The following is a 15863-nucleotide window of genomic DNA, read 5'->3' on the forward strand; positions in this document are numbered from 1 at the left end:
AAGATATTGTTAGAGCAAACTAACCTAGGTGCTTTAAAGCCTCCAGAATGGCAGAAAGGTGCTTATATGTCAAAAGATCATGAAGTGCAAGTGCAGTTCTTTTGTACAGCTTGTTTTCTTCTCGAATCTCTTTATTGACAAGTTGAAGACTTAGTCGTATAGCTTTGATTTTTGTGCAATCATTTTTCTTTCTCCAAGAGTAGCCTCTCCATAATGCCTTAGCAGATAAACAAAGTAATTTAAGATTATAGCCAATAATGTTTTGAACTTATATCTACATCCATTTCTATAATATAAATATTTTCAGTAAGTTTATATGATATGATCAGATACGTTTCAACTAAAACTTCAATTTAGGTTCCAATCTTAAACTAAAACCACAGAATTTTCACTTACCTGGATTTTGGTGATACTATTATTAAATTTTTCTTGTCTTTTGCAAAGAAGAAAGCGGCGTACTGCTTTCTGTATTACCGAAGCAGCCCTATTTTGCTGGTTCAGATGTTCTTGCATTTCATGCTTAGTTTTTATGGTGTTACGATATTTCTCAATAAACTTCTTTTGTTGTAATTTTGCTCGAAACCATCTCTGTTTAAAACAGGATTTTTCATTTTTACTTCAAGTTTTTTTTTTAAATACATTCACATATAAAAATGAAAGAAATAGAATAGAATATCAAATTTTTTTAACCCTCCCCAGTGGCACCATTTCCCTGCTTCACTTATTACCTGCCCCTGGAAAGTGCAAACCCTTCAGTCCATATTGAATATGTGTGTGTGTGTGTGTGTGTGTGTATGTGTGTGGGGTGTACTTAACTCTATACTACATGGCCTTTATTTTACAGTTTATATACATTCTGTTAAACTGTGGATCAGCCTGCAATTTGTTTTCTCACTCAACAGTTTTGATATTTTTCAATACCAATTACATCAGAGAATAATTCACACATTTATTCACGTGACATAAATTAACCTCAAATCACCCGAACAGCTATATGCTGAAAGTCTAAATATATAACCTAAGCATAAAGTTTCTGGAAAATGTTTATTATATAACACAATTTTTTGTAACAAAATTTATATCTTATAGTTTTACTGTAGAGATGCTAACCTGAATACAGATGACTGAATTAATCTGCTTCTTAGCATTCTTCATAGCCATGTGAAGTTTAAATGCTCTTTGAATTCTAAGAGCAGACAGGTGATAATATGTGGCTGCAGTAAAGTGAAGAATTCGAATTTTGGCTCTTTCTTCTAAAATCTAAAGCAGAAAAAAAAGTTCCATATTAATCACCAAATATCTAATTCCTAAGGCAATCAATATTTATTTTTATAACTGCAATATCAAGTTTTATAAACTTACAAAATAAACTTATTTCCATTTCAATTTAATGTGATCATAATCATTATACAATATTTCTAATAGCACAACCTGTAGCTCAGGATATAAAAACAAAATTATATTTTGGGCACACTAAAAAACAGCATTTAATTTAACTAGACTACCCAGTACCTGCTAGTTAAGGTTTTGTATACACTTATTATGAGAGAAGAATATAAACATTCAACTCAATAAAGTTAGTGTTCCAAGTCAAACTGTTACAGATGGTAACACTACATAAGACAAAATTATATGAATTAATTTCTTCAGTATTTGATAGTGTAGCACAAGTCCAGTGTAAGACTGCTATAGATAAGAGTCCAGCAGTGACCTCTGGGCTTTTGCCTTCTAATTTATATCTAATGAACAAAATATAAAATATTACCCTTTTTCATTTGAAATCTATTATCTTGTCTGTTCCAGTATTTTGCAAATGTGATGAGTTCCCTAAGCAAAATTCTGACACACCAAAGATGTGGAAGATATCACAGGAAAGCAGTTACAATGCCTCAAAGAGTTGCCTGAGGGAAGCAAAGGGCTACTTGAGTGAAAATGAACACCCTCCACATCCGGAGTCTCTGCTTCATTTTCCTTTCAGTTCTTTTGTTAAGAGTTTATTACACAAGAGAAGTTCTATTTTGCATCCTTGGCAGTGACCATTTGTGGAAAATAGTAGGGTCACAGAACAAAAATCAGTGCTGGCCAGTGCTCTCCTTACATGGTTCTGCAGCTGCTGAGTAAATTCAAATTAATGACTGTATTCATTCTGAAATTATTGTCCAAAATTTCTTACCACCACTTAATATCAAAATACTTTCATTTCATAGGACTGAGATATTCTACTTAAAAATACGTACTTTTTTTCTTACTAGCCAGCTCTGTACCAGTATCTGCGGAATAACTGCAGACTTTTAAAATTCAAATTATTTTATCCACTTCCTACCACCCTGGCTCGTATGTTTTTGTGTGATTAAAAAAACATAATATCTCTGCCAAAGAAACACCTAGAGCCCCTAAAATGTGCCTAGATCAAATATGCAGTTTGATGTCTGTATAAGGAAGATTCTGTAAACAACATTACTAGACAGAAATAATATTCTCAACCTAGTAGGGCAGTGGTGGACCTCTGGCATGTGTGCCACAGCCAGCTCCTTGTTATCACTGAAAGCTCTAAAAGGTTTGTCAGTACTGTATTAGAGGGTCTTGAATTTCTCAGTGTAAAATGAAATGGTATAATTACAATGTGTTTACATGTGTAGCTTGAGACAGTGATAGTGAGGTCAAGGATCACAAGTCTGAATCCAATCTGGGAAACTTAGTGACTTAGCAAGACCCTGTCTCAAAAATAAAATAAATAATAATAATAATAAATAAATAAAATTTTTAAAAAGGCCTGTGGGTGTAGCTCAACATGAAGGCCATATGTTTAATACACACTACTTTAAAAAATGAAGAAAAGAAAAAAGGAGGCATAAATTCACATAGATCTATGACCAAAAGGGAAGTACAAGTCAGGGCCAATAGATACCTGGTGTTCATTCCCTCCCAATTTCCTGATTCTTTTCACTGGGAGGAGGAAAAGACTAACACTGTTATAGTTTATTTAAGCTAGGTTTGTTTTACAAACCCCTACCAGCGACTAGGAGAATGATCTAGAGCAAGTCACTTACTTCTTTAAAGTTTCCTCACTTTATTATGAGTCTGATAATACTGTCCACATCATGAGGTCAATCAAATTAGGAAATATGCAAGAACTTATCCAATCTTTGGCAGATACTATGTCAGTAGTAAGAGTAATAATAATTGTGATTATACAGCAACAGAGCCACTGAATATTATATGAATATTAGAATACTGTATATAAGTATTTTAATTTTGACTTATTTAATAAAATACCATTAAGTATTATAGTTATTCTAAAACTTGGATGTTAAAAATTTTAAATATGTCACCGATTGCGGCTTAAAAGAGTATTTTATTAAGTATTTCAGTTAATTGGATAAAATATGCTACTTTATTATGATTTTCTTCAAACAGATTGTTTATTTTCACTGACGTCCCTTTAAGTTTGAGTTTAATATTTTATATATACATAAAATTTTATAAACACATATACATATATCACAAAAATCCTAGCAAATAGGTTTTTTTTTTTGGTACTGGGGATCATACTCGGGACCTTGTGCTTGCAAAGCAGGCGGCGGCACCACTGAGCTAGATCCCCGCCCTAATAGTATTTTTATAGGTAAATATAGTTTTTTGTGGGTTTTTTTGGTGCCGGGTAAATATAGTTTTAATTCACTGCGGTTGGTGTGTGTAAAATAAATATAAAGATAGATCTACAAAACATTTATTTTGCGTTCTATTTCTTAAAATAGATCTGCATAAATGAACTGATTTTTATTTACACCTACTTTTATCATTAAGAAGTGCTCACGAGCTATTCTCGCCGAAAGCATGGCTCTCCATTTTCTCTGAATGATAATTGTTGATGTTCTCATCTTCAGAAACCTAAATAATAGTTATTGGAAAGCAACTTCAAATTATTTTAATTTATTCAATAAATACCTCCCCAAATACTGAAGAGAACATAAACATAGGAAAGCAATGACAGATTAAAATAAAGTGGAAAAATATAGCTCATACTTCAGTTCTAGCAATCAAAATTTGCATACACACACACTCACACAATGAAAAAAGTTTTGCAACTGGTAATATTTCAATGAGTAAGAATTTGGATATTCTAAACTTCTGATATGATGAAGGGTTTAACAAGATCAAAAAGTTTGATTATTCAGATATAGACAAAAACCTAAATAAACAAGGGGAAATAATAGTAAAGAATAAAGTCTTAGTGAATCTCCAAACAGACAGAAGTGGTCAAGAAGACAACTTGGGAGGTGACAAGTGAGAAATGGTCACCTATTTTAAAAGACAGGCTCTTTGATCTGTTCTTGGAATTCTAGAAAAAGTAAAGATATTAGCTTGTCTTACAGCCACATTTCTCTGAAAATAAGGCTGAGCATTAATGAGAAAAGGTCACCATTGTGTACAAGAAAATAAGACACTAGTTCTTAGTGCTGACGTGTCTATCCATTAAACTATGCTTCTTCCTGTGGAGTTGATCTAAGAGTCTCTAACCTGGAGCTCTCCAACAATAACTTTAACAATCACTGATGGAATAACTCATCAATTCTAGTCTGCAAAGAAAAATTCCTCTACTGTAAAATTTAAAAAGTGTGGTAACAACTTATAAAAATGTATGTAAAAGAGATCAACCTAGGAATAGGAAAATATAATTTGAATAGATAGGTTGGTAATTAAGGTATTCATCATTAAGGATAAAATGTATATAGAAAAATACAAAGTAACAAAAAAAAGAAAGAAGGAATAAAATTGCTAGTAGCTAAGTCAACAAAGAAAATGGACCAATGTACTAATAAGAGAACCAAGGGTTAACCAGATTATTTTATTCACTCTCAATCCATGTGTCCTTATTCTCATCCTTATCAATTTAAATTAAAGTTTTACTAAATTATATTATCAAAGGTTTCCTCTATCTCAATAACAGCAAGAGAGCCCAAGAGATATATTTTGATTCATTAATGGAGAAACACCAACAAGCCATATAAACTAAGCATAGCAAATATTTAAATAAAAAAATCAACAAGCAGTGTTATTTGATACAAGGATCTGACTACACACGTACACTCTCATGTTCTCATACTCTGCCGCAGAGCTACATTACCGTGTTCTCTCCAGTTTGGTGTAGAAGCAGCCTTGAATAATTTTAACAGCTTTTAATACAGCTAGATATTGTTTGCGTGCGCTCCAACACCTGTACCATGCTTGAATCTTGCAGGCAGCTTTCACTTTACATAAATATTTCTTAGCTTTACACTTTCTCCATACACCCTATTAAGCACAACAATATACAATGATTGTCTATTTTTTGCAAATTGGAAGAATTAGTATTAAAGATAGTTAATATCTTTATATTGATTGCAGAACAAAAATCATTGCAGAAATAAAATCATAACCTGACTATCATACTCTGGCACACAGCTCTCTTAGAATAGTGGTGTTACTATAGTGAATTCCTACTATGTGCTTTATCACTTATACACTGTGGCTGGGTGCTAGGCCAACCTAATATAACCATAATCAAAATTTTAAAATTGCAAGATATGTATGATGTGTGAAAAGTCAGATTTGTGTTTACTGTTATCACCTCAATCTATTGGAAGAACAGAAAGAAATGAATACATCTGTTTCCTGGGAAGAAAACAGGCCCTACTCCATGTACACGCTAGCTTTTATGTTAAGCTAGAGGAGAAACCTGAGGACTCTCAGATTTTCTGATTCTGGCAACCTTGTAGCTGAATAAAAGTTTAGGTGACAGCTACAACTTATTAAACTAAGCACCTAAAACTACTAACTTAATAACATAAGTAAACTCCAGAGAATTTAAGTGACTTGCTGGTATCACACAGGTAAGTGGCAGAGCTAACTTATTTAATATTTATAAATATCTTATGAAATGGTTAAGATCTCTATTATTAGTCCAAATTACTATTGAGATGAAAATGTTTTTATGTAAATAAACCTGAATACCAATGCATATACAAATGTAGTCAGTTATGTACAGTATTTTTAGTGGTTCCCTTTGTTGCTCATAATCACCTAAGGATCATTTAAAAATTCTACTGCCTGAATTCTCCCCATATAAATTAAACCACAATGTCTACAGATGGAAGCTGATCATTAGTATTTTAAAGATTCCAGGTGATTACAATGTGCACTAAGATTACTAGCGTGGGCTAAAAATTACATGTATAAAATCTAAGTTAATAATTCAATTCCAAAAGAGAGAAAACAGTTGACTTTTATAAGATTATTTTGGCTTTTCTGACATTTCTGTTGAATATAATCCTAATACACACAATTAACACCTTTTAATACTGAATTGTCTTGGTAGCATTTGAAACTTGAGCTTCCCTTTCTTTCTCAATCCTTGGTTTCTTGACACCATAATCTCACAGTTTTCTTCTTTCCTTATTAATCCCATGTGTTAGCTTCTTTCAATGTCCTTGAATGTACTCTCTCAGGCTCACGTCCACATCCCCTTCCTCCACTCATCCCCTGAATTCTTCAGGGATGTTCCCTTTACAGGGATAACTCAGTTGTCGGACGCCTCCAAGCTCAAACTATCCATTACTCAAACAGCAAAGTTTGAAAAAATCTGCTCAGGGTTTGTAACTTCGCTCAACAGCTGAACCAAAAATCCAACTTGAAAAAACCTGTACAGGCAGAGTGAGCCATATCATATCTCACCGCAGAAACAAATGAGTGAGGCTTCAGTCTAAGCGCTGCTCGCCCAGACAACATACAGTGCTTGTGTTAGGTGCCCTAAAACACTCATCGTTGTGCTTGCTTTGTGCACTTTGTTAGTGTAAAATATTGTTAACTATGGCTCTAAAGAAAGTTAGTGATACCAGCAATAAGCTAAAAGGAAAACTGAGCATGATAGTTAAAAGAAAAATCATTGTGAAATTTGTTAAAGTCCTGAAAAATTGAATTCAGAAGTGTAATTTTTCACCTCAGAACCAATTATTTGGTTTTCCATTATTTCTTATGGGAACAATATGTTCATTTCTCAAACTTTTTGGTGGTCAAACACAAATCCAGAACAAATTGAGTTCGACAACTGATGTATCACTGTATTTCCACAATGTCAATGATCACCGTATCCCAATAATGTACAAATCAAATTCTAAAAACTCTATTCTTCTGAACTGCAGATAAACAGTCAAATGCCTTACTAGACATCTCAAGTAGGTATCTGCAAGGTACTGCAGATTTCAGGTACTCCAAACTGAACTCTTCAAGAATCTCTAAACCTGGTCATGCCTTTGTTCCCTTGGTCAGTGCATGACACTATCTGCTGGTTCCTCCTTCTTGTGCTACATGATGTCCATTCTATTCTAATCAAACTAATAATTACCACCTCCTTTTACTAACCTATACTGAACACTGACTGTCACCACCGTTCTGCCAGTAGCCTAACTGGTTTCCTTACTTCTACTCTTGCTCCCTCCCTTTACAGTCCATCTTTCACATTTCATTCAGAGTAGCTTTTAAAGATTAAAATGTGATCCTGACCATCTCCTGAGGAAGATTCTCTATTATCTTCTCTTACCCTGGAAGACAAAGACTAAACTTTTTTCCACATCTTGCAAACTAGCTACAATTTTATTCCTTCTATGACCAATAGTCTTTTATCACTTCTTCTTGCTCTCTAGTTTGTTTTTCCATGTTATCACCCACAACTGGAAAATTCCTTCCACACAGTTTACTTGGTTATGTCCAATTCATCCTTTAACCTAACACTGCAACTTATATGAAACTCCTTCTCCAACCATAATGACTATCTTAGATTCTCCTGTTTCCAGCAACAATTTTCCTTGCTCAATTTAAGTTCTTTGAGGCCAGCAATTAAGAACCTTACTCACTGCCTATTCCTAACATGCAGTAGAGTATTTTGCACATCATCACAGACATTTGTTGAATAAAAACATTATTTCTATGCTTAAGAGCAACCTAGCAAGATACCAACACATCACACCCACAGTCAATGTGCAGATTACTGAAGGTAGAACTTGATAGCTGGATTTAAAGAGCTGAAGTACTCAGATTCAATGCCTAGATTTGTCTTTTTTCTATGCAAAAAGTTAACTCTTCTCAGTTGTCTCATATTGCAAAACAGAGAGGTAATACTCTACATTCCTCATGCATTAGAGAACAGATTACACAAAATAATAGAAAGTGCTTTAGAAGCCAAAATTGCTCCTCATTGAATGAAGCATGTCTAATTTAAGTAGCTCTGGTCAGCAGATTAGAAGGATGAAATTACCCTATTTTTACCTAAATTACGTTAAATAATACTTGATCTCAGCTTAAACTTTTCAAATAAAAAATGTCAAATAGAGAGTCTTAAAGTTCTTCATGGAGTGCTATAATTAATACCTACTGAAATGCACTAAACATAGGGTGACCATGGCCAGAACAATCCTCGTTCCGTACTATTTTGGCTAAATTGTATGGGTCCCTCTTTTTACTCCGTTTCACTTTGTGGAAAATAAAATGATCACTTAAAATTAAGTATTACTCTTTATGACTTGCTTACACTCACTTCATAAATCAAACAAATACTGGACAAAGTGAAGGCTGAAATTTTTATATTAAATTAAATATATAAATACCTGAATTTTTATGGTGCTATTTTTAATCTGTTGAAACTTCCGTTTCTGTATAAACCCTTTCATTACAGCTTGAATAATAATAGCACTACTTCTGATTTGTAAATAAGACTGTCTCTGATGTTTTGTAGACAGAAAAGCTCTGTAGTGATTTTGTAAAACCACTGCTGCTTTCCTGTGGAGTAAAAACTGTTTTCTGGTTTGCCATGTCCTGAAATGCTGCTGTAAAGTGACAGCAGCTCTCCTCTGCTGAATAAATCTTCTCCGATGCACAGCCATCTGAAGGAAGGCCTGAATTCCTAGGGCAGCACATTTCTGTGTGTCCAGTCTTCTTTTGATCATTTTACGAAAAGCTCTTTGAATTGTTAGTGCAGCCCAAGTCTGAGAGTGAGACTCTGCTTCCTGTGAACAAGCAAATAGTGAAGTGTTATACCGCTGGCAAGTCAGAACATCCCCATATTGAACAGTTTCGTACTGTTTCAGTCAACAACAGCTGTCATCTTTACCTCAGGTATGTTTTGCAAAATGTGTCCAGAAACTAACTTTCATGCCTAAAGACAGTTTAAATACAGCGGACCATTGAATTACGACCAGCTTGACATAAAAAACAACTTGGGTTATGACCCAAATTTTAGTTTGAACTTATGACCAAAGTCTTGAGTTATGACCCAAATGCTGACCATTTGTGCTTCCAGATGGTCTTAGATACAGATTTAACCCTTAGAAAGTTCTGGGAGGAATATTACAGCATCCTTTCCTGTGTGGGGTTGAGATATGTTGGGCCAATGTCTCTCTAAGGACAGTGAGTTCTGCCTGTGTACAGGAGAGAGACTTCGAAGGCTGTCTAGAGGAGCCTGAGCCTTCATGACCAATGAGTTACAACCAACCCTTGCAATCGAATTGAATTCATAAGTCAAGTGTCCACGGTAGTTCATATAAATTTCTGAACTGCAAACATTTTTTACTTTTTTGTACCAGGGATTGAACTCGAGTCCTTGTGCTTGCGCAGCAGGCAGCGAAACCACTGAGCTAAATACCTGGCCCCATTTTTTACTTTTGACTCTGACATATGATCTATAATAATTCTGTAAAACAGAAGTCAGTTTTCTTTGCTTGATAAACAACTTGACCTTGTGCATATGGTAGAATGACTAAACTAGTGTGTAGCCAGGTGCATCTATTGGCTATTACTTCTTACCTGAAAGCCTCTGTGAGAAGACTGTACACATATAACTGCTTGAGTACTGGTGGCAGTTAATGCTCTGTATCTTCTTTGAACAGAAATTACTGTTGCTCTGAGGTAGAGGTACTGCCTCCTTGTTTTAAAGGCTTTAAAATGCTTCTGAATAATAACTGCAGCCTCATGCTGTTTCTGAATTTGTTTCCTTGTGTTTATGTCCTGAAAAGTCTGAATACAAATTTCTTCTTTCTTACAGGCTTTGTGTTGAAGAGCTTTCTGTTTCTTTTTATTTGCTCTATATTTTTCTTGTATTACTTTTGTAGCCCATTGAAGCTTTTTGTAGAAACAATACTGCCTATACATTCTATATGTGCTTTGTATTATGATAGCAGCTCTGTGTTTTTCCCTTAAAACTTGTCTTGCTTTCAGTCCTTTATTTGGAGCTTGAATGACCATGGCAGAATCCCATTGTCTGATAAAATTTTCTCTTTGCAATTTTGCTGCTCTGTATTTTCGATACTGCTGCTGAATTAGAATTGCAGCATGTTTCCAACTCTGAAATGTAACATAGTTTCTGTGCATTCTGAAAGTAGCCTGGATCAAAGTAGCAGCCCTGTGCCTTTCTTGCATCTTTTTCCTTACCATCCATCCTCTGTATGATGACTGGATTTGAATAACTGCCTTTCGTAACTGAAGGAATTGTTCTAAGTCATGTTTTGCACGATATTTTCTCTGAATCCAAATAACTGTTTTCTTCAGAGATAGGAACTTTCTTCTCACCATTAGAGTTCTAAATCTCCTCTGAATAAGGATGGCAGCCAAACGCATAACTTTAAAATGTCTCCTGGTTTTCATTCCCCTAAAAGCAGACTGGATGCATATTATAGAATGCCTCAACTTGGTGTACCTTTGAAGTTGTATGTTTCTTTCCTTCACTGCTCTGTATCTTTGCTGTATTGTTTTTGTCACTTTCTTTAGCTTATTAAAATATGTTTGCTGCCTGTATCTTCTATAGTATGATTGAATGAGTGTTGCTGAGAGTTGCAACTTTCTTACAGCCTTTCTAACTCTTGCTCCTCTAAAGCTTGCCTGAAGAGTTTTAACAGCCTTCAAAATTGTCAGGTACTTTTCCCGTTGAATTTTACCTTGATAATATGCTCTGTATCTTCTTTGAATTACAACAGCTGCTCTTCTCATTGTATGGTATCTTACTCTTGACTGATGCATTTTAAACATGGCTTTAATAAAAGTGGCTGCCATGTGTAAGTGTTGAATATGTCTTCTTACTCTAATACCTCTATAAACAGCTTGGATTTTAATTGCTGCCTTCTTTAAATTAAGATATTCCTTACGTTGATGGTTTCCATTTTTAATATCTCGATACCATCTCTGAATTATAACAGCTGACACTCTATAGGTTACATATTTCTTTTGGGTTCTATAGGCCCTGTATTTGGACTGGATAGTGACTGCTGCTTTGTTGCAATTCTTTATTCTTTTTCTCACTGTCATACCACGGTAAGCTGACTGTAAAGTTACTATGGCGGCTTTCTTTTTCAAATATAAATGATGTTCTTCTCTTCCAACACTATAAGCTCTATAATACATTTGAATGAGAAGTACAGCTTTTTTCATGGTTTTCCATTTCTTTTGTTGCACATGCATTCTAAAGTATGACTGTATGATAACAGCACAGTTGTGCTGCTTTTCAATCTGTCTCCTCAGGGTTTTTCCTTTCCACGTGGACTGAAGCACCACTACTGCATGACGGAGTTTAATGTACTCCATACGTTGCTTCCTTCCAGCAGTCAATGCTCTTAGGTGTTGTTGAATGACTAATGTTGCTGTTTTTAACAATCTAAACTGCCTCTGGGCCTTGATCATTCTAAAAACAGACTGAATTTTGACTGCAGCTTGATGTTCCTTCTGGATCTGCTTCCGGACTTTCCAGCCACGATAGGCCGACTGGAGGGAAATCACAGCTGCCCTTGTCTTTAGAAAATCTCTTCTCATATCACCAACAATCTTGTGCACCCTGTACCACCTCTGAATCTTCACAGTAGACTGAAGCACAGAGTGATATTTCATCCTTTTACTGTAGCCTCTAAAAGCAGTTTGAATTTTAAGAGCAGCTATGGATTGTTGTTTGATTATTTGGCGTACTTTATAACCTCTGTAAGCTGCTTGCAAGCAGGTAGCTGCTCTTTTGACTTGCAGGAAGTTCTTCCTCTGATTGACTTGTGCTTTGTATGCACGATAGTAATTCTGAATGACAGTAATTGCTTTATAAGTTTTCAGGTAGTGCTGCCGCATCTTTCTCATTCTGAAATAAGACTGTAGTGAAATAGCAGCTTTCCTTTGCAACCTCATCTGCTTTCGGACCAGGTATCCTCTAAAAAAAGCCTGCAGTGTGATACAAGATTCACGCATCTGCAAATATTCTTTTCTTTTCCGTGCAGCCATTTTTTGAGAGCGGTACCATTGCTGGATAAACAGTGCAGCTTCTCTTAAGCACAAATATTGTCTACGCACTTGTCTCATCCTGACAATTGACTGAAATTTTATTGTACAACTTTTTAGGCTCAGAAATTTCTTCCTGGAAGTATAAGCACGATAATATGACTGAATCTTTATAACAGATGTGAGGATATGATGAAACATTTTCCTGGCCTGCATCCCTCTATATGCAGACTGTAGAACAATGACAGCAGATCGTGTTTTCTGATAAGATGCTAGAACTTCCCTGGCTGAAATGTAAGCTTGGAAATGAGTCTGAATTATAATGGCTGCTTTTTTCATCTTCTTATATTTCTGTAATTGCTGATGTTTTCTTACGTGCGCTTGCAGTTTGATAACACTTTTCTTAAGGCTTAAAAATTGAAATTTGTCCCGCCTCATTCTCCAATACGACTGCAAAACACAAGCAGCTCTAATCTGTCTTTGCAAATTATGAGCTTTCATTCTCCTGAAAGCAGCCTGCAGTCGAATGGCTGCTGCTCGTTTTTGCAAATAATTGGTACGCTCCATCTTTCCTTTCAGATATGCTCTGTAGTACTTCTGGATTGTCAGGATAGACTCTCTCTTTCTTTTGTATAATTTTTGGGCTTGATGGCATCGAAATCTTCTCTGAATGATAACAACACACGATTTAATATAAATATATTTTTGTAGTTCCTTCTGCATTCTATACCATGACTGTATGACAATAGCAGACTTTTCTTTAGCTTTTCTGAAATGCCATTCTCTAAAAGCTCTTTGTAGTATGATCACAGCCTTTGTTTGTAATTGCATTTTATGTTGCTTCCATCTTCTGAACCTAGACTGGATTATAAGCACCGATGATTTTAGTATTTCATATCTTTCTTGATCTTTTTTTCTTCTTAAATAAGCACGCCAATGTCTCTGAATTGTAACTGTGGCCCAACGACACCGTTTATAAGATGTAACAGCAATTATCATTCTTATCCTAGATTGCAAGATGACTGAATAATACTTCAATTTCAGAAATCTTTTTCTAGTGCAGTATCTTCTCCAATATCCCTGAGAAAAGATAAAAAAAAAAGTAAAACAGACACAGCTTTCTCTACTTAACACTTTTGAAAATAATCAATTCTTCTAACATTCTGCTATAAAAAACACATTAAATTTTAAGCCAATATATTTTTGCTAGACATTTTGTTGTAGTTGCTTTTACATTAACACAGCTGTAGCCAATTCAGAAATCCATCACAATCCTAATTATATTTACACTGTATTTCTATCATAGTCATAAGAAATATAAGAAAACTTATGCACTACTAGAAGCAAAAGATTCAAAAGAAAAATACAGTAATATTCTTGGTTATTTACTGATTCTAAGTAATTTCCTATGAGCTTCTGGATCTTATGTGGTCTCCTTATTTCATGGGTATATAAACAAACAGTTCATATAAGGCACCCTTTACTCTCACATTATAGTCCTGATAAAATGAGCATAGCTGTATCATGGGCTCCTCATCCATGGATTCAAACAACTGATGATCAAAAATGTTCCAAAATCCAAGAAGAAAAGAAAAATGTGTACTAAACATGTACAGGCTTTTTCTTATCATTATTTCCCAAACAACAAAGTGTAACAGCTATTTATATAGTCCGTACTTAGATTTTGTAAGGTATTATAAGTAGTCTAAAGATGGTTTAAAGTATACAGGAAGATATGGGTGTACATAGGTTATATGCAAATACTATGGCTTTTGTTTAAGGAACTTAAACATGCACAGATTTTGTTATCTTTTGGGGTCCTGGAACTAATCCCTGATGGATACCAAGGAATGACTATATAGGAGTTTAAGAAGTACATGAGTTAAATCACTTCGATAGTTATTATTTTCATTAAGAATAAAATTACTTTTTCAGATTTAGTATACATACTTTAAAAGCAGAATGGAAAGATTTGACAAAGTAAAAACCTTTTGTCTCTTAAAAAGTGAGTTATAATCTAAGCTAACAGTATGCAGACTCAACAAATAGGGCTGCCAAGTCTAAGCTGATTCCAGCTGATGCTATGTAAATGACCTTAGACTACTGGTGATCAAGCTGTAGATATTTTTTTGGGAGGTACTGGGGATCAAACTCAGGACCTTGCACTTGCGAGGCAGGCATGGCACCACTGAACTAAATCCCGGTGAAGCTCTTTTTGTAACAACCTTATCTGAAATACTCCAAACATTGCTAAGATGGGAGCAAGGGATTTTTTTTCTTCCTTCTACATCTACAATTTTTTCTTACATATAAGTGGAGTAGTTTAGGACTGAGTACCTCCCTCTCCTACAGCACTGCCCATTGTGCCTGCAGCTATGCTTGGTCTAGACACAATTATCCAAGGGTGAGGAGAGTCAGGGAGAACAGTGGCAACTGGCCTTTCCTGTAAGTTTCATTACTTTCCCTCTTAGTGCCACATGAGGTTTTGGTCTTAGTCTTTAGGACTAAGAAGAATGAGGTATACGTATATCATATTATTTTTCTTACTATGAAGAGATGTGTGAGTAATTATAACATATATCTAAGTGGAATCAAGATTATTTGTGCAAACTGACTTTGAAAACTATAAACTCTTCATAAATGTAAGGTATTAGTAAGATGCCTAACAGAAATAAGGCAAAGTAAAATGAAAATAGTAGCCAGAGAGGTGGATATCATTTTTTCCTCCAACTTCAAGATATTTGTTTATAAAACCCTCAAATTAAGAAATTGCAGTCAGTGTGAACAGCTTATTTTAAATTACTATCACTAGTCTGTTACTGAAATGTTAACAATTTTTGTATAACATGGAAGATACGTTCATTTCTTCTCCTAACAACTCTGCTTATTACAATAACAATTTTATCAGCACTGTGATATATTTAAAATAAACAGCTCTTTGGAGTACAGCATATAGCTTTTTCAACTAAATGTCATAAGTTAGCATTCTTTATTCACTTATAAAAGGCATGTTTATGTTATAAAAGGTTTGCCATAGTTATACTGCATATAACTAAAATTGAAAGGAGGACCTAGATTTTAACCAAAAAATCCTGACATAATAAGCAAATATAGTAAATTTGTAGGCTACAACATCATTCATCATTCATCATTAGTATCAAAAAAGTGAAATACTACATATTTAGTTAAAAAATATGTAAAAGATGTGTAGGAAAAAAAATTTTAAAACTCTGATGAAAGATATCAGAGTTTAGAAGATCTAAATAGTAGATATACCATGTTCACGTACAAGAACTCTCAATATTAAGATGTCAATTTTTCCCATTTGATTTAATACAATCTGCCCTAATCCTACCTTTTATTTTTAATATCAGCAAATTGATTCTATTACTTAGAGTGAAAGACCTAAAATAGCCAAAGTAATTTTGATCAACAAAGTTAGAGGACTAATACTACACAAAGTTAAGATTTATTATTTAAAAAGTACTGTAATCAAGACACTGCAGAACTGGCAAAAGAACAACAAATAAATCAGTGAAATAAAGAGCCCAGATACTGAGATTTGTCAAAGGAACAAAGATAAT

At 34.5% G+C, this 15863-nt stretch overlaps 1 protein-coding gene across 2 annotated transcripts in view; it reads right to left on the bottom strand.

The window, feature by feature from the left end:
- Aspm (assembly factor for spindle microtubules) overlaps positions 1-15863 on the bottom strand; it is a 58625-nt gene that overhangs the window by 5272 nt on the left and 37490 nt on the right. For both annotated transcript variants that reach the window (XM_087193840.1, XM_013077939.3), the window contains 7 exons: positions 9838-13359; positions 8643-9041; positions 5129-5295; positions 3795-3891; positions 1111-1260; positions 397-588; positions 25-217 (listed from right to left, as the gene is read on the bottom strand). In XM_087193840.1, coding sequence (XP_087049966.1) covers positions 25-217; positions 397-588; positions 1111-1260; positions 3795-3891; positions 5129-5295; positions 8643-9041; positions 9838-13359 — 4720 coding nt within the window. The remainder of the gene's footprint in view (positions 1-24; positions 218-396; positions 589-1110; positions 1261-3794; positions 3892-5128; positions 5296-8642; positions 9042-9837; positions 13360-15863) is intronic.

The sequence above is a fragment of the Heterocephalus glaber genome, unplaced genomic scaffold, assembly GCF_053883595.1.
Source record: "Heterocephalus glaber isolate CG9 unplaced genomic scaffold, H.glaber_assembly_v1.0 deba00001600, whole genome shotgun sequence".
NCBI lineage: Eukaryota > Metazoa > Chordata > Mammalia > Rodentia > Bathyergidae > Heterocephalus > Heterocephalus glaber.